Source organism: Danio rerio, chromosome 6 (assembly GCF_049306965.1).
Source record: "Danio rerio strain Tuebingen ecotype United States chromosome 6, GRCz12tu, whole genome shotgun sequence".
In the NCBI taxonomy this organism is placed as follows: Eukaryota; Metazoa; Chordata; class Actinopteri; order Cypriniformes; family Danionidae; genus Danio; species Danio rerio.
This window is the reverse complement of record NC_133181.1, coordinates 10409829-10435683: the sequence shown is the minus strand read 5'-3', so window position 1 is coordinate 10435683 and position 25855 is coordinate 10409829. Positions and strand designations below refer to the sequence as shown.

Here is a 25855-nt window from a genome sequence, read left to right as displayed (position 1 = left end):
TGCTAGCTGTAGACTATTATAACATGTGTTTCTTCATGGTTTATGCGAGACTTCAAACAGTTAGAAAACAAATGTTACATTTTCTTTATCTTTGCTTCTCTCTTTCAGTACCTCTATGAGCCCGTCACTTTGACAAACACAGAGTTGTCTTCTACAGAGGTTTGTTAATTATTTTGTCAAACTATTTTGACACTTTTTAAAGGGATAGTTCTCCCAAAAAGTACAATTGTGTCATCATTTGCTCAACCTTTAATTGTCTCCAACCTTTTTGGGGTTATTTATTCTGTTAAAGACAAAAGAAAATACTTACAAATAATATGCAAGTGAATGATTACAGGTTTCCATCTTTTTTTGTTTTCTACCATGGAAGTCAATGATTGCAGATTTTCTTCCACCAAATGTCTTGTTTTTGTTTTTTATCAGAAGAAATAAACACGTAAAGGTTTGGAACACTTGAGGGTAAATTGTTAGTGAGTAAATGTTCATTTTTGGGTGAACCATCACTTTAAGTGCTAAAATAATAGTTTCATATTTCTGCTAAATGCAGTTTAGCAGTCCTGTGTGTTTTGTCATGGTTTATGAAGACCAAATATGTCTTTTGGATGTGACTTAGCAGTAGACTATTGTTTTAATAAATCTGTGTGTTTACTCATGGTTTATGAGGACACTGTATGTAGAATGCAATGTTAGCAGTAGACTATTGTTTTATAACGTGTGTGTTTCTTCATGGTTTATAAGGACATGATTGGTTATGCGAGACTTAAAGCTTTCAGTAAGCGAATGTCATGTTTTCTTCATCTTTCTTTACTTTTCTCTTTCAGCACCTCCATAAGCCAGTCGCTTTGACAAACATAGAGTTGTCTTATACAGAGGTTTGTTAATTCTTTTGTCAAGCTATTTTGATACTTCTTGAAAGGATAGTTTTACCCAAAAATGAACATTTACTCACTATTAATTTACCCTCAAGTGTTCCAAACCTTTATGGTTTTCTTTTTTCTGTTTAACAAAACAAATACGATACTTTGAAATAAGATAGAAACCTGTAACCATTGACTTCCATAGTAGTAAAAAACAAGTAATATGAAAGTCAATGGTTACCGGTTTCCATCGTTTTTCAAAGTATGTTTTGTTTTTAACAAAAGATATAAACCCTTAAAGGTTTGGAACACTTGAGGGTAAATTAATAGTGAGTAAATGTTAATTTTTAGGTGAACCATCCTTTTAAGTGCTAAAATGACAGTTTCCTATTTCTGCTAAATGCAATGTAGCAGTCCTGTGTGTTCAGTCATGGTTTATGAGGACCAAGTATGTCTATTGGATGTGACTTAGCAGTAGGTTGTTGTTTTATTAAATCTGTGTATTTACTCATGGTTTATGAGGACACAGTATGTGTAGGTTGACATAGTGCTAGCAGTAGACAATTATAACGTGTTTCTTCGTGATTTATAAGGGCATGATTATGTTATGCGTGACTTAAAGTAATTTAACAATGTTAAAAAAAATCTTATCTTTGCTTCTCTTTTTCAGTACCTCGCTGAGCCCGTCACTTTGACTAACACAGAGTTGTCTTCTACAGAGGTTTGTTTATTCTTTTGTCATGTTATTTTGACACTCCTTAAAGGGATAGTTCACCCAACAGTACAATTGTGTCCTCATTTGCCTACCCTTTACTTGTTTCTTTATTTGTTCTGTTAAAGACAAAACAAAATACTTTTAAAAAGATGTAAACCTGTAATTCATAGTAGATAAATGTTCATTTTTGGGTGAACCATCCCTTTAAGTGCTAAAATGACAGTTTCTTAATTTGACTAAATGCAGTGTGCAATCCTGTGTGTTTAGTCATGGTTTATGAGGACACAGTATGTGTAGGTTTACAATGTTAGCAGTAGACTATTGTTTTATAACGTGTGTGTTTCTTCATGGCTTATGAGGACATGATTGGTTTTGTGAGACTTAAAGCTTTCAGTAAGCGAATGTCATGTTTTCTTCATCTTTCTTTGCTTCTCTCTTTCAGTACCTCCATGAGCCAGTCACTTTGTCAAATACAAACAGAGCTGTCTTCTACAGAGGTTTGTTAATTCTTTTGTAATGCTATTTTGACACTCCTTAAAGGGATAGTTCACCCAAACAGTACAATTGTGTCATCATTTGCTCACCCTTTACTTGTTTTAAATCTTTATGGGTTTATTTTTTCTGTTAAACACAAAAGAAGATACTTTGAAAAAAGATGGAAACTTGTAACCATTGACTTCCATATTATTTGTGTTTTCTATTATGGAAGTCATTGATTGCAGGTTTTCTTCTTCCATTATAATATCTTGTTTTTGTTGTTTATCAGAAGAAATAAGCACATAAAAGTTTGGAACACTTGAGGGTAAATTAATAGTGAGTAAATTTTTGAGTGAACCATTCCTTTAAATGCAAAAATTACAGTTTCCTTTTTCAGCTAAATGCAATGTAGCGGTCCTGTGTGTTTAGTCATGGTTTATGAGGACACAGTATGTCTATTTAATGTGACTTAGCAGTAGGATGTTGTTTTATGAAAACTGTGTGTTTCTTCATGGTTTATGAGGACACAGTATGTGTAGTTTTACATGGTGCTAACAGTAGACTATTATAACGTGTGTTTCTTTATGGTTTATGAGGGCATGGTTTGTTATGCAAAACTTAAAACAGTAAGTAAACGAATGGTAAATTTTCTTTATCTTTGCTTCTCTCTTTCAGTACCTTCATGAGTCCGTCATTCAAATGTGTCATTATTTGCTTACATTTTACTTGTTTCAAACCATTTTGGGTTATTTCTTCTGTTAAAGACAAAAGAAAGTACTTTAAAAAAAAAGATGTAAACCTGTAACCATAGACTTCCATAGTAGAAAACACAAATAATATGAAAGTCAATATTCATTAGTTTTCAAAGTATCTTTTGTGTTTAACAGAAGAAATAAACCCATAAAGGTTTGGAACTTTTGAGGGTAAATTAATATAGTAAATGTTAATTTTTGGATGAACCATCCCTTTAAGTGCTAAAATAACAGTTTCCTATCTCTGCTAAATGCAGTTTAGCAGTCCTGTGTGTTTAGTCATGGTTTATAAGGACCAAGTATATCTATTGGATGTGACTTAGCAGTAGACTATTGTTTTATTAAATCTGTGTGTTTCTTCATGGTTTATGAGGACATGATTGGTTATGCGAGACCTAAAGATTTCAGTAGTTTTCTTCATCTTTCTTTGCTTCTCTCTTTTAGTACCTATATGAGCCCGTCATTTTGACAAACACAAAGACTTGTCTTCTACAGAGGTTTTTGTAATTGTTTTGTCAAGTTATTTTGGTACTTGAAACCAATCATGTCCTCATAAACCATGAATAAACACGCGTTATAAAACAACAGTCTACTGCTAACATTGTAAAACTACACATACTGTGTCCTCATAAACCATGAAGAAACACACAGATTTAATAAAAAAAAAACATTCTACTGCTAAGTCACATACAATAGTCATACTTGGTCCTCATAAACCATGACTAAACACACAGGACTGCTACACTGCATTTAGCAGAAATAGGAAACTGTTATTTTAGCACTTAAAGGGATGATTCACCCAAAAATTAACATTTACTCACCATTAATTTAGCCTCAACTGTTCCAAATCTTTATGGGTTTCTTTTTTCTGTTTGACAAAATAAATAAGATACTTTGAAAAAAGATGGATACCTCTAACCATTGACTTTCATATTATTTTTGTTTTCTATTATGGAAGTCATTGATTGCAGGTTTTCTTCTTCTATTAAAATATCTAGTTTGTTGTTTAACAGAAAAAATAAACACATAGAGGTTTGGAACACTTGAGGGTAAATTAATAGTGAGTAAATGTTCATTTTTGGGTGATCAATCTCTTTGAGTGTTAAAATGACAGTTTCCTATTTTTACTAAATGCAATTTAGCAGTCCTATGTGTTTAGTCAGGGTTTATGAGGACCAAGTATGTCTATTGGATGTGAGTTAGCAACAGGCTATTGTTTTATTAAATCTGTGTGTTTACTCATGGTTTATGAGGACACAGTATGTGTAGGTTTACATAGTGCTAGCAGTTGACTTATAACTTGTTTCTTCATGGTTTATAAGGGCATGGTTTGTTATGCGTGACTTAAAAAGTCCCTTCAAGTGCTAAAATTACAGTTTCCTATTTCTGCTAAATGCAGTGTAGCAGTCCTGTGTGTTTAGTCATGGTTTACGAGGACCAAGTATGTCTATTAAATGTGACTTGGCAGTAGGCTATTGTTTTATTAAATCTGTGTTTCTTCATGGTTTATGAGGACACAGTATGTGTAGGATTACAATGTTACCAGTAGACTTATTTCATAACGTGTGTGTTTCTTCATGGTTTATGAGGACATGATTGGTTTTGTGAGACTTAAAGCTTTCAGTAAGCGAATGTCATGTTTTCTTCATCTTTCTTTACTTCTCTCTTTCAGCACCTCCATAAGCCAGTCACTTTGTCAAACACAGAGTTGTCTTCTACAGAGGTTTGTTAATTATTTTGTCAAGCTATTTTGACGCTCCCTAAAGGGCTAGTTCACCCAAAAATGACAATTGTGTCATCATTTGCTCACCCTTTACTTGTTCCAAACGTTTATAGGTTTAATTCTTCTGTTAAAGACAAAATAAAATACTTTAAAAAATATGGAAACCTGTAACCATTGACTTTCATATCATTGGTGTTTTCTATTGTGGAAGTCAATGAATGCAGGTTTTCTTCTTCAATCAAAATATCTTGTTTTGTTTTTCATCAGAAGAAATAAACCCTTAAAGGTTTGGAACACTTGAGGGTAAATTCATAGTAAGGAAATGTTCATTTTTGGGTGAACTATCACTTTAAGTGCTAAAATGACAGTTTCCTACTTTTACTAAATGCAGTTTAGCAGTCCTGTGTGTTTAGTCATGGTTTATGAGGACCAAGTATGTCTATTGGATGTGACTTACCAGCAGGCTATTGTTTTATTAATTCTGTGTGTTTCTTCATGGTTTATAAGGACATGATTGGTTTGCGAGACATAAAGCTTTTATTAAGCCAATGACATGTCTTCTTAATCTTTCTGTGCTTCTTTCTTTCAGTATCTCAATGAGCTCGTCGCTTTGACAAACACAAACAGAGTTGTCTTCTACAGAGGTTTGTTGATTCTTTTGTCAAGCTATTTTGACAGTCGTTAAAGGGATAGTTCACCCAAAAATGACAATTGTGTCATAATTTGCTCATCTTTTACTTGTTTTAAACCTTATGGGTTTAATTCTTCTGTTAAAGACAAAAGAAAATACTTAAAAAAAGATGTAAACCTGTAACCATAGACTTCCATAATAGAAAAAACAAATAATATGAAAGTCAATGGTTACAGGTTTTCATCAGTTTTAAAAGTATCTTTTGTGTTTAACAGAAGAAATAAACCCATAAAGGTTAAGAACACTTGAGGCTAAATTCATAGTAAGTAAATGTTCATTTTTGGGTGAACCATCACTTTAAGTGCAAAATTGACAGTTTCCTACTTTTACTAAATGCAGGTTAGCAGTCCTGTGTGTTTAGTCATGGTTTATGAGGACCAAGTATGTCTATTGGATGTGACTTAGCAGTAGGTTGTTGTTTTATTAAATCTGTGTGTTTCTTCATGGTTTATGAGGACACAGTATGTGTAGGTTTACAATGGTTTACATAGTGCTAGCAGTAGACTATTATAACATGTTTCTTCATGGTTTATGAGGGCATAGTAAAGGGATAGTTCACCCAAAAGTACAATTGTGTCATTATTTGCTCACCCTTTAGTTGTTTTAAGTATTTATGGGTTTATTTTTTCTGTTAAACACAAAAAAAGATACTTTGAAAAAAGATGGAAACCTGTAACCATTGACTTCCATATTTTTTGTGTTTTCTATTATGAAAGTCAATGATTGCAGGTTTTCTTTTTCCATCAAAATACCTTGTTTTGTTGTTTATCAGAAGAAATAAACCCATAAAGGGTTGGAATGCTTTGGGGTATATTAATAGTAAGTACATTTTCATGTTTGGATGAATCATCCTTTTAAGTGCTAAAATGACAGTTTCCTATTTCTGCTAAATGCAGTGTAGCAGTCCTGTTTGTTTAGTCATGGTTTATGAGGACCAAGTATGTCTATTAGATGTGACTTAGCAGTAGACTATTGTTTTATTAAATCTGTGTGTTTCTTCATGGTTTATGAGGGCATAGTTTGTAATTCAAAAATTAAAACAGTAAACGAATGTAAAATTTTCTTTATCTTTGCTTCTCTCTTTCAGTACCCTAATGAGCTAAATGCTTCGACAAACACAGAGTTGTCTTCTACAGAGGTTTGTTAATTCTTTTGTCAAGCTATTTTGACACTCCTTAGAGGGATAGTTCACCCAACAGTACAATTGTGTCATAATTTGCTCACCCTTTACTTGTTCCAAACGTTTATAGGTTTAATCATTTTGTTAAAGACAAAATGAAATACTTAAGAAAATATGGAAACCTGTAACCATTGACTTTCATATTATTTGTGTTTTCTACTGTGGAAGTCAATGATTGCAGATTTTCTTCTTCCATCAAAATATCTTGTTTTTGTTGTTTATCAGAAGAAATAAACACATAAAAGTTTGGAACACTCAAGGGTAAATTCATAGTAAGTAAATGTTAATTTTTGGGTGAACAACCCCTTTAAGTGCTAAAAGGACAGTTTTTTATTTCTACTAAATGCAGTGTAGCAGTCCTGTGTGTTTTGTCATGGTTTATGAGGACATGATTGGTTTTGCGAGACTTAAAGCTTTCAGTAAGCCAATGACATGTCTTCTTAATCTTTCTGTGCTTTTTTCTTTCAGTATCTCAATGAGCTCGTCGCTTTGACAAACACAAACAGAGTTGTCTTCTACAGAGGTTTGTTGATTCTTTTGTCAAGCTATTTTGACAGTCGTTAAAGGGATAGTTCACCCAAAAATGACAATTGTGTCATAATTTGCTCATCCTTTACTTGTTTTAAACCTTATGGGTTTAATTCTTCTGTTAAAGACAAAAGAAAATACTTAAAAAAAGATGTAAACCTGTAACCATAGACTTCCATAATAGAAAAAACAAATAATATGAAAGTCAATGGTTACAGGTTTTCATCAGTTTTAAAAGTATCTTTTGTGTTTAACAGAAGAAATAAACCCATAAAGGTTAAGAACACTTGAGGCTAAATTCATAGTAAGTAAATGTTCATTTTTGGGTGAACCATCACTTTAAGTGCAAAATTGACAGTTTCCTACTTTTACTAAATGCAGGTTAGCAGTCCTGTGTGTTTAGTCATGGTTTATGAGGACCAAGTATGTCTATTGGATGTGACTTAGCAGTAGGTTGTTGTTTTATTAAATCTGTGTGTTTCTTCATGGTTTATGAGGACACAGTATGTGTAGGTTTACAATGGTTTACATAGTGCTAGCAGTAGACTATTATAACATGTTTCTTCATGGTTTATGAGGGCATAGTAAAGGGATAGTTCACCCAAAAGTACAATTGTGTCATTATTTGCTCACCCTTTAGTTGTTTTAAGTATTTATGGGTTTATTTTTTCTGTTAAACACAAAAAAAGATACTTTGAAAAAAGATGGAAACCTGTAACCATTGACTTCCATATTTTTTGTGTTTTCTATTATGAAAGTCAATGATTGCAGGTTTTCTTTTTCCATCAAAATACCTTGTTTTGTTGTTTATCAGAAGAAATAAACCCATAAAGGGTTGGAATGCTTTGGGGTATAATAATAGTAAGTACATTTTCATGTTTGGATGAATCATCCTTTTAAGTGCTAAAATGACAGTTTCCTATTTCTGCTAAATGCAGTGTAGCAGTCCTGTTTGTTTAGTCATGGTTTATGAGGACCAAGTATGTCTATTAGATGTGACTTAGCAGTAGACTATTGTTTTATTAAATCTGTGTGTTTCTTCATGGTTTATGAGGGCATAGTTTGTAATTCAAAAATTAAAACAGTAAACGAATGTAAAATTTTCTTTATCTTTGCTTCTCTCTTTCAGTACCCTAATGAGCTAAATGCTTCGACAAACACAGAGTTGTCTTCTACAGAGGTTTGTTAATTCTTTTGTCAAGCTATTTTGACACTCCTTAGAGGGATAGTTCACCCAACAGTACAATTGTGTCATAATTTGCTCACCCTTTACTTGTTCCAAACGTTTATAGGTTTAATTATTTTGTTAAAGACAAAATGAAATACTTAAGAAAATATGGAAACCTGTAACCATTGACTTTCATATTATTTGTGTTTTCTACTGTGGAAGTCAATGATTGCAGATTTTCTTCTTCCATCAAAATATCTTGTTTTTGTTGTTTATCAGAAGAAATAAACACATAAAAGTTTGGAACACTCAAGGGTAAATTCATAGTAAGTAAATGTTAATTTTTGGGTGAACAACCCCTTTAAGTGCTAAAAGGACAGTTTTTTATTTCTACTAAATGCAGTGTAGCAGTCCTGTGTGTTTTGTCATGGTTTATGAGGACATGATTGGTTTTGCGAGACTTAAAGCTTTCAGTAAGCCAATGACATGTCTTCTTAATCTTTCTGTGCTTTTTTCTTTCAGTATCTCAATGAGCTCGTCACTTTGACAAACACAAACAGAGGTGTCTTCTACAGAGGTTTGTTAATTCTTTTGTCAAGCTGTTTTGACACTCCTTAAAGGGATAGTTCACCCAAAAATGACAATTGTGTCATCATTTGCTCACCCTTTACTTGTTCCAAACGTTTAAAGGTTTAATTATTTTCTTTAAACATAAAAGAACATACTTAAAAAAAGATGGAAACCTGTAACCATTGACTTTCATATTATTGTTTTTTTATATTGTGGAAGTCAATAATTGCAGGTTTTTTTCATCCATCAAAATATCTTGTTTTTGTTTTTTATCAGAAGAAATAAACCCTTAAAGGTTTGGAACACTTGAGGGTAAATTCATAGTAAGTAAATGTTCATTTTTGGGTGAACCATCACTTTAAGTGCTAAAATGACAGTTTCCTATTTTTACTAAATGCAGTTTAGCAGTCCTGTGTGTTTAGTCATGGTTTATGAGGACCAAGTATGTCTATTGGATGTGACTTAGCAGTAGGTTGTTGTTTTATTAAATCTGTGTGTTTCTTCATGGTATATTAGGACACAGTATGTGTAGGTTTACATAGTGCTAGCACTAGACTATTATAACATGTTTCTTCATAGTTTATGAGGGCATAGTAAAGGGATAGTACACCCAAAAATGACAATTGTGTCATCATTTGCTCACCCTTTACTTGTTTTAAATCTTTATGGGTTTATTTTTCTGTTAAACACAAAAGAAGATGGAAACCTGTAACCATTGACTTTCATATTTTTTGTTTTCTATTATGGAAGTCAATGATTGCAGGTTTTCTTCTTCCATGAAAATATCAAGTTTTTGTTGTTTATCAGAAGAAATAAACCCATAAAGGGTTGGAATGCTTTGGGGTATATTAATAGCAAGTACATTTTCATTTTTGGATCACCCATCCTTTTAAGTGCTAAAATGACAGTTTCCTATTTCTGCTAAATGCAGTGTAGCAGTCCTGTGTGTTTAGTCATGGTTTATGGGGACCAAGTATGTCTATTGGATGTGACTTAGCAGTAGACTATTGTTTTATTAAATCTGTGTGTTTACTCATGGTTTATGAGGACACAGTATGTGTAGGTTTACAATGTTACCAGTAGACTGTTATTTTATAACGTGTGTGTTTCTTCATGGTTTATGTGGACGTGATTGGTTTTGCAAGACTTAAAGCTTTCAGTAAGTGAATGTCATGTTTTCTTCATCTTTCTTTTCTTTTCTCTTTCAGTACCTCCATAAGCCAGTCACTTGGACAAACACAAACAGAGCTGTCTTCTACAGAGGTTTGTTAATTCTTTTGTAATGCTATTTTGACACTCCTTAAAAGGATAGTTCACCCAAAAATGACAATTTTGTCATCATTTGCTCACCCTTTACTTCCTTCAATCTGTGTTTCTTCATGGTTTATGAGGGCATGGTTTGTTATGCTTGACTTTAAAAGTAAGTAAACAAATGTTGAATTTTCTTTATCTTTGCTTTTCTGTTTCAGTACCTCCATGAGCCAGTCGCTTTGACCAACACAGAGTTGTTTTCTACAGAGGTTTGTTAATTATTTTGTCAAGAATTAACAAACCTCTGTAGAAAACAACTCTGTGACTGGCTCATACCCAAAAATGACAAATGTGTCATCATTTGCACACCCTTTATGGGTTTATTTTTTCTGTTAAACACAAAAACCTGTACTCATTGACTTCCATATTTTTTGTGTTTTTATTTTGGAAGTCAATGATTGCAGGTTTTCTTCTTCCATCAAAATACATTGTTTTTTGTTTAACAGAAAAAATAAACTTGTAAAGTAGAAAAGTCCAATAGTAGGAAAAATAATAACATGGAAGTCAATGAGTGCACGTTTTAATTTATTAAGAAAATAAACTAATAATAATTAAAATAATAAAATAATTTAAATAAGTGAATAATAATGTCTCTCTCACTCTCTTCCTTCAGGAAATAACAGGTGAATCTGGACAGAAATCCAGGAAGCCAGACAGTGATGGTGGTGATGGTAAGAATTTCTGTCAATAACAATGCAGGAAGAAACTAAGTAACTAAAATTACTTTGAAAATAATGTGCATTTTAGGCCTTTTTTATTTTAAGCAAATTTTAAACATGATCTAAAGGGTTGAGTTTATTTTCTTAATGAGTTATAGGTGTATTTTGAGAATAAACCAATCAGAGTCTCATCTCCCATTCCTTTTAATAGCCTTGCATCGTGCCATAAGCGCATTTGCTATTTACATGCGTAAAGTAAGTTTAAGGGGAAAAACTGAGCATTTCACAAGCAAACAGTTAACAGTTATTTTTAACAGAAAACTGTTAAACAGAGAATCTACCGCGCGAGAATGAGAGATAAATGATCTACTTTCGCTCTTGGTGGATAGGAAAATTTTTACGCACAGACATCAGTTAGCCTAATAATAATAATTCATTGCGTTTGTTAAGCGCAAATATTTGTTTCAAAACTATTTCTAAATGCAGTTCTAATTTCCAGCAAATGAATAAATGAACAATAATAACTAAGTGTTGTCAGAAACCTGAGTTATATCCTAAAACACATGTTGCCCGCATATGGTTTAAAACCTGCAGGTGGGCAAATCTAAGCTTTTTTTTTAATAAAACAAATATAAATATGGATATAATAATTAATACTGCTAATAATAACATACAAAAGCAAATTGTTATGAATGAACTGAAAAAGCCTCCCGAGATGAAGAAGACATAAAAGCAGTGGTTTTTCATATTTATGTAGGCTGGAAGATAATGTTTTGTAATATATTAATCCTTTATATTTATATCCTATCTATATTCTTATTATATCCTATATATATCCTTAATATTTAAATTTATTCATATGTAAATACATCTTGTGTGTATTAAGCAGTGTGTAAGCGAGGCGCAAGAGCGCTGGAGTTTAGACCGGGTTAGTTTTGGTCTAATGAAAAATCTATTATAGTTTCTCAAAATAGCAATGCTCCTTAGAACACCTCCCTTTTTAGACCAAAACGCCTATGGGTGCACATATGAGCGCAAATGCATTTACTATTTAAAGAATGTGGCGCAACGCCTCAAAACGACTCTTGCGCCAAGCTGAAACAAGCAAAAAACTATTGTGTCGTGTATTGTGCCACATTGCGCCGGGTGTATGATAGGGCCCTTAAGTGCAATGAGGGTTAATTTTGGAAAATAGAATTAAAGAAATAAAAGCTAACTAAAATGAAAGCACAAACAAATAAGTAGGCCTAAATAAATAAATAAAGCAGTGTTTTAGCCCAAATATAAAGAGATGTTCAGTGTTTGCTGTTTTGATAGGACTAAGACAGTCATTAAATAAGCTTTTTCATTTACATTTTTATTTACATTTTCGTTGTTGATTATATTTTACTATCTCATTTTATGTCTAAATTATTGTACATAACAATAAATGAATTATAAAAAATACAAAAAAAAAAAAATAGGCCTAAATAATTATTTATTTAAAGACATTGCGGCGAAACACTGAGAAACGGTCCGGTGCATGGTCTAAAGAGCTTAAGTTGAATGCTACTTCATCAAAAGCATAAAAATAAATTGACCTACCTCAAGCAGATCACTAAAAGTATAATACAAATAGTTTTGCCGCAAGACATAAATTAAGTTTCACAAGTTTATTTTTAATAATTTAGTTTCAGTTCAGTTTTTTTTCTGTTTTTTTTTCTGTTTTTTTCTTCAAAACGTAGCCTATACAGTAGCTGTAAATACTCTTCTATTTGTAAATAAAGATAAACAATGAAACAAAGCATTATAATTTCTTCATTAATCAATACATTCTTATGAACAAGTTTATTATCATTGTAAACTTGTTAAGTTCAATGAGGATTCATTATAAAATTAAAGAATAAAGAAGACATAAAGAATTAAAAGACAACTAAAATGACAGTACAAGCATAAATGCAATGAGTAGGCCTTAATAAATAAAGCAGTGTTTTAGCATAAATATAGAGAGATAAACAGTGTTTGTTAGTTTAAAGTGATAGGACTAAGATGGTCAATAAATAAGCTTTTTATTTACCTATTCATTCACAGTTTTAATTTACATTTTGTTGATTATATTTTACTCTTATTTTTACCTATTAAAAATCTTATTTTTTTCTTATTATTACTCTTATTTTACTTTTATTATATTTATATTTTACTATTATGTTATTTTGTCTCAATTACTGTACATTAATAGCAAATTAATATTTAAGTAGGCCTAATTATTTATTTAAAAACATTACCAGCAAAATACTGAGAAACGGTCTGGCGCTATTTTTATATAAAGGCCTATTATAATTTTAAAGAAAGCTGCAAGGTGTGCTACATTATTTTAAATCATTTTTTCTGTCCGTTACTTGAAGTTCAGTGCGTGTGCGCTGAGAGACAACAAGGCAATATTGACAAAATATTGAATTTTGTTTTTTATATTGCATTAATTTGCAGAGATGTTTTATAGTTTATACAGGCCTAAAATAAACGCTTTGGTACAGAGTTATTATTTTAAAACAAACCTGTGTTTGTAATGATGGATGTAGGTGTCACAAAATACTTTTTAAATCAGTGTTTTTATTATCCCAGATCAACTTCTGTACATGCCATTTAAAGAGTAGCTAAAGTGCAGGATTCAGATCTGTGTTTAAACAGACAAATATACTTAACAATATGTAAACATGTCCGTCCTGTGTGTTTTATTTTAAACACAACTCATTTTCTCTTAAATGAGCACAAACAGTTACTTAAGTAATGGAATACTTTCATTATAGATCTGTGCATTCTTAAATTGACACCTCTGTTATGAAATAAAAGAAAATGAGAGATTCATTTGCTGCTCATCACTTGTTTGATAACAGAGGTGTCGCTTTAAATGGTGTGTACAGAAGCTGATCTGGGATCAGTTTATCATACCTAGCACATCCGTATACATGCATTCGCTAATTCACAGGTTGCATAAGAAGAGGGATGATCGACCCACAGCTTTAATGGAAAGAAAGAGAAATATGGGAGAATCCCAGCAAAAACGGAAGGGTTGGGAGAATCCTGGTAAAACAGGAGGGTTGACATGTATGAAGTGAACAGGAAGTGTTTGTGGAAAAACAGTTTTGCGAGAACGCAAAACATCTGCGAGGGAACGCAAAAACTTCCAAAAGAGGATTTTTAAATAAAAATATAGTCAGGGTAAAATGTTCAAAAACTAGGTCTGACTCACTCCTTTTCTTCCGCCGTCTCATTAACACACCTTTATTAAATTACAATAATGAACAAATTGCACAAACAAACAGTAATATTCAAGAGTAAAGTAATGAGCTATTTAAAAGTACACTTTAAAGAAAACCACATTTACTAGAGAGACTGTGCCCTAAAGCATATACTGCTCTGTCACACTGCTTTTATTTATTATTTTAGGTTTGTTTATGAATGAATTATTTAAGTTAAATATTTCATGTATGTGGTTTAATATTTAATTGGTCATTAAATCAAATGAAAAAGCTAGCTATATTTTTTGACGCTTCAACCGATCAATAAACAAAGAAATGAACAACCACAGATTATTTTATTCTCTCTGTAAAGTATTTAGATACTTAGACTATACTAAATAATTAGACTATTCTATATAGTTTTTAACATTGTTTGGGCTCAGTTGGGATTATTTGTTAATGAACTGCCACTCATCTATCCATTAAACATTTTGATATTAAAATTATGTTTTAACTTTATGTCTCCAAGATTGCATTGTAATTTTCTAAGTTAAACTAAACTAGTTAAACTAGACAATTAAAATATGCTGTAAAAAAAGTTTAGGTTGATAACTATTTTATTTTGGCTGGAAATGATTTACTGCTGGTATTATCTGACCAGAGAACTACACAATGTTGGAATTGACACAGTAGCATTGTGTAAAGTGCGATATGAGACAGCATATTTAATCCTTGCACTATTTTAAGTGAATGCATATGTATTCCACCGACTCCAAAATTAGGAGTTAAGAGTCTCATCCAAAAAACCCAGAACCGAACATCCCTAATCGACGCCCCACTGATGTTTCTGTGAACATCTGGTGCCATCATTAACTGTTTATCAAGTTAAATTTCAAACTGAACCTATAACTGTTTTTGATTAATTCAAAGTATAGCCCAGACTATTTTTTCCTTTTCAAAAGCAGTAGCAGTATAGCCTAAACAGGACAGTTTTACAAATGTACAGATAAGCATTTTTATAACTGAACATCACAAAAGGCCTACAAGAATTTTCAGTCCATTTTTATATACAGGCCTATTATAATTTTAAAGAAAACTGCTAGGTGGGCTAAATTATTTTAATTCTAGCCTATATTATTTTTATTAATTTCCTCTGTATCTGTCACTTGCAATTCAATGCACACGTGCTGAGCGAGACGAGAAATAAGGCAATATTGACCATTTTTTATAGGCTATAGGCCACTATAGTATATAATAGTTTATTTTTACATATAGTATTGCATTAATTTGCATTGACGTTTTGTAGTTTGTAGAGGCCTAAAATGAATGCCTCGATTTGGAGTTATTTAAAACATAATCCTAAAACATAATCCGCGTCTTTTATCACCGAGGCCGCTCTCTTTAAAAACCGAAAGTTGCTTCATCTGTCTGGAAATATTTCGGCTTTTAATAAATGAAAAGTTAATTTAGGTGAGCCAATATTAAAAATTGCTATAAAGTAACTGTGAAGTGCGGCTACACATCGAATCTGAGGTCTGATCTCATCTCTCTCTTGCTATCATTCAGACATCGAAACGCCACACAGGTCAAGTCGCAAAACTGAGGCTGGTACCAGCTGACAGGTAGAACAGCTGAAGCCTTTGCGAAATCTGTCAAAATACAGCGTTGAAATTAACAGGCACAAATATCTTTGAGAAAGTCACGCCTTATCTGTCAAAACGCAATTCGAGCCAATAGGAGTTGTGTAGCCTATTAATTATATTAATTCTAATAAAATGAAAACCAAATTAAACTATTCATTGCATTTTTCGTTTGATAAAAATATACGTAAACGAAAAAAAATCAAAGGGTGGCTAGTTTGCATTAATGTGTCTTAATATTAATAAAAATATGCTCAGCCTATTTAAGCTTCACGGTTTTATGCTGCGCACCACTTTACTGAACTACAATATCTCCGAGGGAGACTATATAACTCGATAGACAACATTAGTGCTAGCTTGTTTAGTTGTGATCATTATGCAAGGATCATATTTCATATTCGGTTTATTCTTCACTAGCCTATAAATTCGTTAATAAGGCTATTTTATAAACGGATTGTTCATAAGGACTAAGCTATTAATATATAATGCATTAGGCTAAATAATACATTAAGAAATTGAAGTCAGGTAGGACAACAAAAGACAACCAAACATGTTCCCCCTGTTAGCAAATATAACCAAAAAGTATCTTTGCGTGCAACAAGCTGCTCATCTGAGAGTGTGTTCAGCACGATGGGGAACATAGTGAGCCCCACAAGATCCCATCTTAAAGGCTGATTTATACTTCTGCGTCAAACACCGGCGTAGGCTACGGCGCTGACGCATAGCCCTTCGCCGTGGCCATCGCCGTCACTGACGTGCACCTCTCAAAAATTGTAACTACACGTCGCAACAACGCGTAGCGCAAGCTCTGTGATTGGTCGGCTTGCTAGCGCCGACGAGTCTGGGTGGGACCGAAAGCCGCGCGAATGGCGCGAGCGATTGTTTACAAGTGTGGAGTCCCGTGTAGGAGCTCCGGATGGAAAGTTTTGTTCTGTGTTTACCTCATGGTTAAAGTTGTTGCACGTCTGCCGGTTCCTGCCTCAAAATGAGCGAGTTTGAGTCACTTGTACATCCAGGAAGTGTTCAGATTAGCAAAACAGAAGCGAAGAAACTCGACACAGAGCAACATTTACACCTCACTGCCCACTAGCGTTTCGGAAGTGTTAATGCAGACCAACGGAGACAGCGCGCAGAAGTATAAATGCACAGCTGCGCGCGTTGCCTGCGCCGTGAGTTGCGCCGGTCACTTGACGCAGAAGTATAAACCAGGCTTAAGCCAGAGATGGTCAACATATTGGCCAGGATTCCTCGCAAAGAACAAGAAAACCTCACTGTTAATAAATGCCAATTTACAGTGTTTTATTTATTTCTTTTTTTTAAAGACTGTGTCAACCTGTCATTTTTGTAATGTAATTTTGAAAGTTTTTCTTTTATATTTGTTTCTTGTTCATTCGTTTAATCGTATTTAAACTTTGTGCAATTTAATTAATTATCTTGCTATTTTATTTTCTTATTCATTTTAAAAACATTCTAACATTAATCACATTCGTCCATTCAAACAATTTACGCCGAATTGGCAATTCCCGCAAAACTGAAAGTGAAAGTATTATATGCATTTATAAGCTATTTAAAAGCAGAAAGAAAAGAGGAAACCCGACCCCCACGGTGATACCGGTATTACCGGTGTTGTCACATGTCGATTAACCTGTGGGGAAATTTCCTCATCGTCACAACCTTAATTTGAATGCCAAAGGATTTTAGATGTGTATATAAAATAGCCTATGTAAAATATTAACGTCATCAAATTGATAAAATAATGACAAATTTGAAATAAATGACAGAAAAGTTAATAAAAACAGACATTCTCTAAAAAATATAAAAATCGCAATATTAAAATGAGTAGATTTTTTTAAATAAAATGCGTTGATTAACTATTACTAATGGTGTATATATTTTACAGCCAGTCTAGATCTCATTACGTCCTCTCCCGAGTATATAGCCAAAGTTTTTCTTAGTCGTTTACATTAAAGAATCTATTAATTACTTTTTCTCTCTGTATCGCGGCTGAGTGTGCGCTGTCAGCTGAATATAGGCTTAAATTAAATCTAAAAAGCAACTAGCCTGCGAGCTAATATTTGTTCTTTTTTTTCCGCATAACAGCCAATTTCAACCGCGAGGAGATACCAACAGCTTGATATGCAACATTTTCTAAAATATTATTTAGCTCGGAATAAAAACAATTCACAAAAATTGATTGTGTTTTTTTTTTTTAAGATTGGATTAGCCTATTTTACAGTGTGTAAACATTAGAAATAATAATTAGGCTAAAACACAGTTGATTACCCCTTCATTCAGATATGTCGTTGTCTGGGAAACTCTCCCCTGGTCTAGAAGCTTCTCTAGCTTCTTATCTGCTGCACAAGCGCAGCACGCTTCTTCCTCTGGCTCTGCACCAGGGCTGGGTTTACCAAATAACAACATAACTCGCGGCAGAAATATCATAGTACAATGTGTCGTTTGGGAAAAGAACGATGTAGTGACGAGTGTGTCCCAAAACCTGTAGTTTCTCTGTCACAGATCTATTGTTTGAACCACATTAGTTATAACGTAAAATGCCCATAATGATGCTCTAAACGAGGTGGTAACAACTTCTTTAGAGAGAGAGAAAAAAACAACAACATTATTTTATTTGCAAATTATATTGTTTTACACAATCACACAAAAAAAATCTTATCATAGTTTTGGTGAAAACATGCACCTATTTTCCATATTAATTGAAATATATATAACGGCACATATTTATTTCTAATTTCATATATAAATTATATAAATCATTAATGGTTGTAGGCCTAATTTACAGTAGGCTATTTATTTAGAAATAGAAAAAACTTAAATATAATATTAATTATTATTATTATTATTAAAGTAGGATATTGCAAACAATATGCAAAATAAATGCTGCAAACAATATTCCATGACTCCAATATCAATTGCTACGAGCCTAATATAGAAATTTTAATCAACACGTAGTTCAGTCCATAAGTTGCTGTGAATAGAAACAGCCTATATGAGCCTACATTTCTATAAGTTGGCCTATTGGTAAAAGGTATATAACCGGGGATTTTGTGTCAACCTTGCTTGTGAAATATATTCAAGATATACCCCTGCCCTCATCTCAAACAAAATGTTTGGCTATTAATGAAGCAGCCTGTCTGAGGTGTTAATGGGGCATTGCGCTTTAACCGAAAACAACAACAACCCAAAAGCACTAAATTGGTTACAGGGGTTGCTTCAGAAAATTGCCTAATAATAATAGTAGTAGTAGTAATAATAATAATAACAATATTAATAATAATAATAATAATAATAACTACTGGCTTGTTTATAACTAAAGTTGTTTTTACTTCGGTTGCACCACATGCTCTTAAGGCAAACCGTAGTTAGTAAGGTCATAAGCTCGCCGTAAAGTCATACGTAGTTGCATTAAATCACCTAATATCAAATAAAAAGTGTTTCAATCGTTAAACTGATTTAGAATTCTGCAACTAATGCATCTACATATAACTGTTCTTTGAAAATTTGCTGTGAATGCACACAAATTACACAAAGTTATCAAAACATAAAACTTGATTTTTTAAATATTCTACACTTTAAAGAAAAAATAGCAGGGAGAAAAAACCCAGTCATAAAGAAATGTATGTTAACACAAAACACTCCTTGAAACAAAATTAAACTCTTCATTTACAAACCGAAAGAAATGCGAGATTTGGGAAGAAAATAAGGCTGTGAATAGAGGGAGATCATCGCAAGCTCCTCGATGTAAACTAATCTCACCGTCATCTCTTTTCTACCGTTATACATGGGGGGAGGCTGCGGTATTTTTAGTTGGAACAAAGAGTTAGGTTTAAACTAAGTGAAATGGTGCAACACAGAAATATTTAGTAGTGCGTACATTGTAAATTAGTGTCCCTTTAAGTCACAACTAGGCTTCATTTTAACTTACACACTGCTGGTGCAACTGGCCCCATGTAATCAAAAAAAGGCTGCATATTAATAAGTGGGTCGCGGGTTATAATCTAAAAGCTATTGCCAGTCAAACACAGCACAGCCATTACAGCAAAATGGAGAGATTTAAATGTACATATTGCACATATGGAATTATCCACTCACTGCATGTCGTCTACCCTGATAAACATGCTAATTGTCTTATTATTATTAATATTATATTGTATGCACTTATGAAATTAAAGTTTATAAAGCCTGGTTTATACTTCTGCGTTATGACCGGTGTAACCCACGGCACATGCAACGCGCGTAGCTGTTTATTTTACTTCTGCGCGATGTCTCTGTTGGTCTGCATTAACACTTTCGAAACGCTAGTTGGCAGTGAGGTGTAAATGTTCCTCTGTGTTGAGTTTCTTCGCTGTTGTTTTGTTTTTTCTAAACGCTTCCTGAACATACAAGTGGCTCAAACTCACTCATTTTGAGGCTGGAACCGGCGGACGTGGAACAACTTTAACTATGAGATAAACACAAAACAAAACTTTCTATCCAGAGCTCCTTCACTGGACTCCACACTTGTAAACAATCGCTCTATTGGGCTCGCGCCACTCGCACTGCTCTTGGTCCCGCCCCCAGACTCGTCAGCGCTGCCAAGCCGACCAATCACGACCATCAAAAAAATCACGAGCTTGCGCTCTGTGTCGTTGCGACTTGTAGTTACATTTTTTGAGAGGTGCACATCATCGACGCAGACAGCCAATAAACAATGCTTAAACATTAAAATGTGCTTTTAGAAACTTAAAATATTTATGTTTCTAATATTTAATTATATATTTGCTGTATTTAATATAGGGGATAGAATAGCATACAGTATAAAAAAAAATGTAGTCCTTTATACCGAAATAGGCCGGCTATAAGAGGAGGCGCTCTATTAAACAAGCAGAAATAGCACAGGCTGTTCGCTCTGCATGCATGTGAAAGAAATGAACAGAGAAAAATAAACAGACGATAAATAATAGGCGACTCACCTTATGTGCCGATATGCCCATTTATTTAATTCATAACTGCCACTAATAGCCATGCAAAACGGAACCTATTTTGAGTGCATGAGAGTGTTTTGCATGTAGTGACAGATTTTCAAATATTTGTAACCTGGCCTATAATAAATAATAATAATTATTGATAAAGCAAGTTATACTGCAATCAGGTAATGTGTTTCATTGACTCGATAACCTTAATATTTTGTAGTGTGTGCTGTGACGCGATTTTCATTTCTTGCAATGTGCGCACGTTTAAGATTTGAGGTAATAACATCGCCATGATAGTCAAAGAAATGTAAACATTCTTTTTACCCCAACACAATTTAATAGGGCGCTATAAAGGCTAAACAACTTCATTCTTATATTTGTTTAATTTTTGCAGCCTGGGGCTATACTTCTCACCATCTATTGTATCTTTTCTAAAGCATACAGTATAGTGTAAAAGCATGTTTATTACTAAGTATTTTTTAATTGATCACATCACATAATCTACTGTAGGCTACATTACACATACAGTTAGTGCTGCTCTATTATGGGAAAAATCATAATCACGATTATTTTTGTCATAATTGCAAACATGATTATTCAAAACTATTTTTCAGCTGAAGTCAAAATTATTAGCGCTCCTGTGAATTTAAAAAAATATATTTTTTAATAAATATTTCCAAAATGATGTTTAACAAATTCAGGATTTTTTAACAGTATTTTTTATAACATTTTTTTTCTTCTGGAGGAAGTCTTTGTTTTATTTTGGCTAGAATAAAAGCAAGTTTAAATATTTTGAAACCTATTTTAAGGTCAATATTAATGACTTGCCCAATTATCCTAATTAAGCCTTTGAATCGTACTTTAATCTGAATGCTTGTATTTTGAAAAATATCTAGTAAAATATGGCTGTCATCATAACAATGATGAATGAAATCAGTTATAAAAAATTAGTTATTAAAACTATTATGTTTAGAAATGGGTTGAAAAAAATCTTCTTTCCATTAAACAGAAATTGGTGGAAAATGGTTGCTAATAATTCAGGAGGGCTAATAATTCGGATTTCAATTGTATATATGCAGTTATTTTCCTCCCTGTAAATGAGCAAAGGGAAATATGTACAATAGAATAAAAATATGAAACAAACTGTGCTTTAAGCATCTAATAAATGATCACTGAACACAGCATTTTGACACCTATTTGACCATTAAAACGCTCACAGTAAGATAACTTTAGATGTGTGTGCTCTGCTCGTCTAGGCTAAGTGCACACACACAGCAGCATGTACAAATCAGATTATAAAAAATGATCAAGAGCATGCTTTTCCTTTTATCCTTTATTTTTAGTTTTTTTTTTTGTTATTATTTACACATTTTTTTAAGTGGTGAGGACAATATTCACTGGTTCCCCCCTCCTGTATAATAATTAAATGTTACATTTTTAAGAACTTCACAAATAGCCTAAATAACACTTTTCAGTATCAGTGATAATATAAATAGTAACTAATAATAATAATAATAATAAAAAGAAGAAGAAGAACAAAAAATATTAGCCTATTGATAACAATATAAGTGAGATGTTGAGGAAAAAACAGCGTAGGCTACTAACTCTCCACCGTTTTTGATTCATATTTTAAATTATTTGACAGTAAAGCTAACATGCTGACACATTGTCTGGATTAAGCAGACCTAGTTGGAGTTGCAATGTTTCCAGCAGCATTCAATACACGTTCAGACTTTCTATCGGAGTGCTTGTAGCGCAAATGCAGAAATGCTTTTTCCTATGCCACATTTCTCGTCAATATCTTCCATTTATCACTTCTCTTTTGTATCTGGCCATTTTTAAATAGGGTTTTGCGATATCTGGCTGACAAAAAATCAAAAAATAAATCTTAATTTTTATAATTTTATATATTTTTATTTTATTTTTTGTGCTCATAATATTGACCTTTGCAGTTTTTACCTTTTTATTATTCAGCTAAACTAAAAACCGGAAGACTTTCTCCAGTGGAAAAATATAATAGGGAATATTATGAAAACATTGCTTGCCTTTTTTTAAAATTAAGAATAGTCTTTACATGGAAAGGTCATATCACTTTCAGTAGTCCACAATGATTCAAAGCAGCTACTGAAAGTTATACTCGCATATGTTGCTGTTAAATCATGTAGTTGTGTGATGCATAACTATGGTGTAAGTGCACACCTAAGGATTAACCTTTTTTCCAAGAAAGAGACTTTTAAACGATATTGATGAACAGTTGATATGATCTATTAAAAGTCAGTGATGCTAACAGTTAATCATCTTGTTTGCTTTCAGGCTCTAGCACTGGCAGAACAACCTACATGAGAAGACCATGGACAAAAGCAGACGTGAAGGCTGTAATGAGTTCAAAAGACTGATTATTATTATACACATTTTCTTTTTTTCTTTTTCCTTGTCACAGAGTGACAATATTTAACCATTTTCAAACATGTAAATTAAAAAAAAAAAAAAACATGGCCCAGGCCCACTTCTGTTCCATGCCATTGCTTCACAGTCCATCATCACTCTAGGGCAGTCTCTACATTGCTCTACAGTTTGCCTCTGCTTCTCAACCCATGTCTGCCACTACTCCACAGTCTGGTACTGCTCCACAGTCCAGGTCCACGTCTGCTTCATGAGCCTGGGCAATACCCATCACACAAAAATACATAACCCACAAATGCAGTCCCTCAGACTGAACATTTACAACAGTGTTGAGTAGCAAAAAGACATGTTTTTTGTTTTTTATTTACATGTTTGAAAATGGTCAAATATTGTCACTGTGACAAAAAAAGTGAAAATGTGTATGATAATAATTAGTCACATTATAACACATTATATTACTGTCACATTACGAAATTTAGTTTTTAATCTGTTTTGTGTTCATATAATTCTGTATGTATCATTCAATATGTGGAATCAAACTTTTATGTCTAGTTTTATCTTTTTTTCTTTTTATCTATTTTTTTATCTGTTTTCATCCATCTAATTTTTGTTCTTGTCAGAGTGATAATAGTTTATGCATTTCATAATAAAATGTATATACATGTTTAATTCCCCTGCTGTTTTCCTGGACTTCAAAAATAAAAATAAAAAGTTTTTTTTTTATTCCTGTCATTGAGTGGCAATGTTTTGTATTTGACAGTATTCTAGTTCACTACCATGTTGTGTTCTAGTATAAATATTTAAATTTGAAAAAGAATAATCTGTTGAACGACTTAATTAAATTTTAAAATACCATTAGTTTGTTTATAAGCTGTAATCATTCATTCATTAATTTTCTTTTCGGCTTAACCCCTTTATTTATCAGGGGTTTCCACAGTGAAATGAACCGCCAACTTATCCAGAATATGTTTTACGTTGCGGTTGTTCTTCCAGCTGCAACCCATCACTGGAAAACACCCATACACACTCATTGTTCAACAGTACATTAAACAGATTGTTTAACTGATACAACACAATAAGCCTACAGATTTGTTATATCAAAAGTGTATTATAAGCAAAATAGGATTTTGTCATTTAAGAAGTGACAGGCAGAACCTTAGCAACTGAGATGGGTTTAGCAGGGGTCTAGCTGAGGAAAGCCAGAGTCTGTTCTGTTGTCACCCTTACTGCAATAGCAGAATAGTATGATATGTAAAATGTGTTAATCAGTCCTCTTAAACCATGAAGGGGCTAGGTTTGTGTGTAACATGTAAACAGACCTTGTAAACCATGATTTTGTCTGGCCCCATAAGCCTGTGAAATGTCACATAGTTCATTTGAGTGTGTTGTGAAACTAAAATTGCTGTTTTTAAGCGTTGTTTGCCTTTTGTAGCTCAAATAAAAATTTTTGGCACAAGTTTTATGTTCGTAGGATGTTGGCAAAGGTATGTCCCCGTAAACCACCAAAAAGTCACATTGACCTCATAAACCATGTATGCCTGTATGTGTGTGTGTGTGTGTGTGTGTGTGTGTGTGTGTGTGTGTGTGTGACATATCAGGACACAAATCTGTATAATGACATGTATGACACAGGTATCACAAAAAGGAGGTGAAATGTGAGGACATTGATGACGTCCTCATTTTTCAAAATGCTTATAAATCACACAAGATGAGTTTAATCAGAGAGTAAAGCTGGACACTGACTCCTGTGATGGTTGGGTGAGGGCAATATAATATACGATTTGGACAGTATAAAATGAATGGAAACCTACGTAATGTACCCAATTTTTTACAAAAACAAAAATGTGTGTGTGTGTGTGCGTGCGTGCGTGCGTGCGTGCGTGCGTGTTAGTATATTATATATAATCATCACATTAAATATCTCATTACTACAACAGATCATGTGACTGGATAACTAGACTACCCAGTGGATCAGTCTTGCTTTAGTTGTTTTGGAATGCCTGAGCTAGGCTGTCATTCATGTTATTGGAATAAATTATGTCATTAAAGTCATTTATTAATTCGGGAAAAAAGAGCTATAGTGGATCTATAGTGTTGACAGCAGGGCTGCTCAACCCTGATGCTGAAGATCTACCTTCCTGCAAAGTTTAGCTCCAACCCAACGCACCTGAACCAATTAATTAGGACCTGATCAGCACTTGATAATTACAGGCAGGTTTGTTTGACATGGGTTGTAACTGAAATCTGCAGGAAGGTCGATCCCCAGGAACAGGGTTGAACACCTCGGGTTTGCAGTGTAGTTAAAGTGGTGATTTTGTTTTCTTGAACACATGACACGGAAACAAACAAATAATGTCTTCAAATTTATGTTAAATCAACAGCTTTGGATGTGATCTTTACCAAAGATAGTAAAATAGCACTGGTTGACATTATTATATAAATCAATTTGTGAAAAAGCAGCCTAACCGATGGCCCTTCTGTTTGTTCCTGTTGTGCTTTTGTCCAGCCCGACATCTGATTGACAAGAAGGTGAACGAGATACGGGATCAGGTGGCACGTGGAGAAGAGGTGGAGGGCATGTATCTCACCTACCTGTTATCCAGCAATAAACTCAGCTTAGGAGAGGTCTACATCAGCCTCACTGAGCTCCTCCTGGGAGGAGTGGACACGGTAAAAATCTGTTTGTTTACTTCTGGAACCAGTCAGAATAGATCAAACTATGTGATCTGCTGTCAGTCAGACTCATTATTTACTCAGCACTGAAACCACATGTAGAGTTTTCTCATAAGTGGGTGTTTCTTTTCTGTGCACCCTAGGAAAGCAAGTGACAACTTGAAAGAGAGCAACAAGAAACAAACACACAGGTTCAAACATGAATCACATTATATATTAATCATACCACCTTTTTATTATTGGTTCCTAAGTGCTATTCCCTTATGAACAGTAGTACGCTATTTTTGATTTGAATGAGTACTTAATACAGAAATAATATA

At 33.3% G+C, this 25855-nt stretch overlaps 1 protein-coding gene across 4 annotated transcripts in view; it reads left to right on the top strand.

Moving 5' to 3' along the window:
* cyp27a2 (cytochrome P450 family 27 subfamily A member 2) overlaps window positions 1-25855 on the top strand; it is a 63053-nt gene that overhangs the window by 21959 nt on the left and 15239 nt on the right. For all 4 annotated transcript variants that reach the window (XR_012407640.1, XR_012407639.1, XM_073953669.1 and 1 more), the window contains one exon: window positions 25369-25532. Coding sequence is in view for 2 of the 4 variants with exons in the window: in XM_073953669.1 (XP_073809770.1) it covers window positions 25369-25532 (164 nt within the window). In the remaining 2 variants the exon portion in view is untranslated. The remainder of the gene's footprint in view (window positions 1-25368; window positions 25533-25855) is intronic.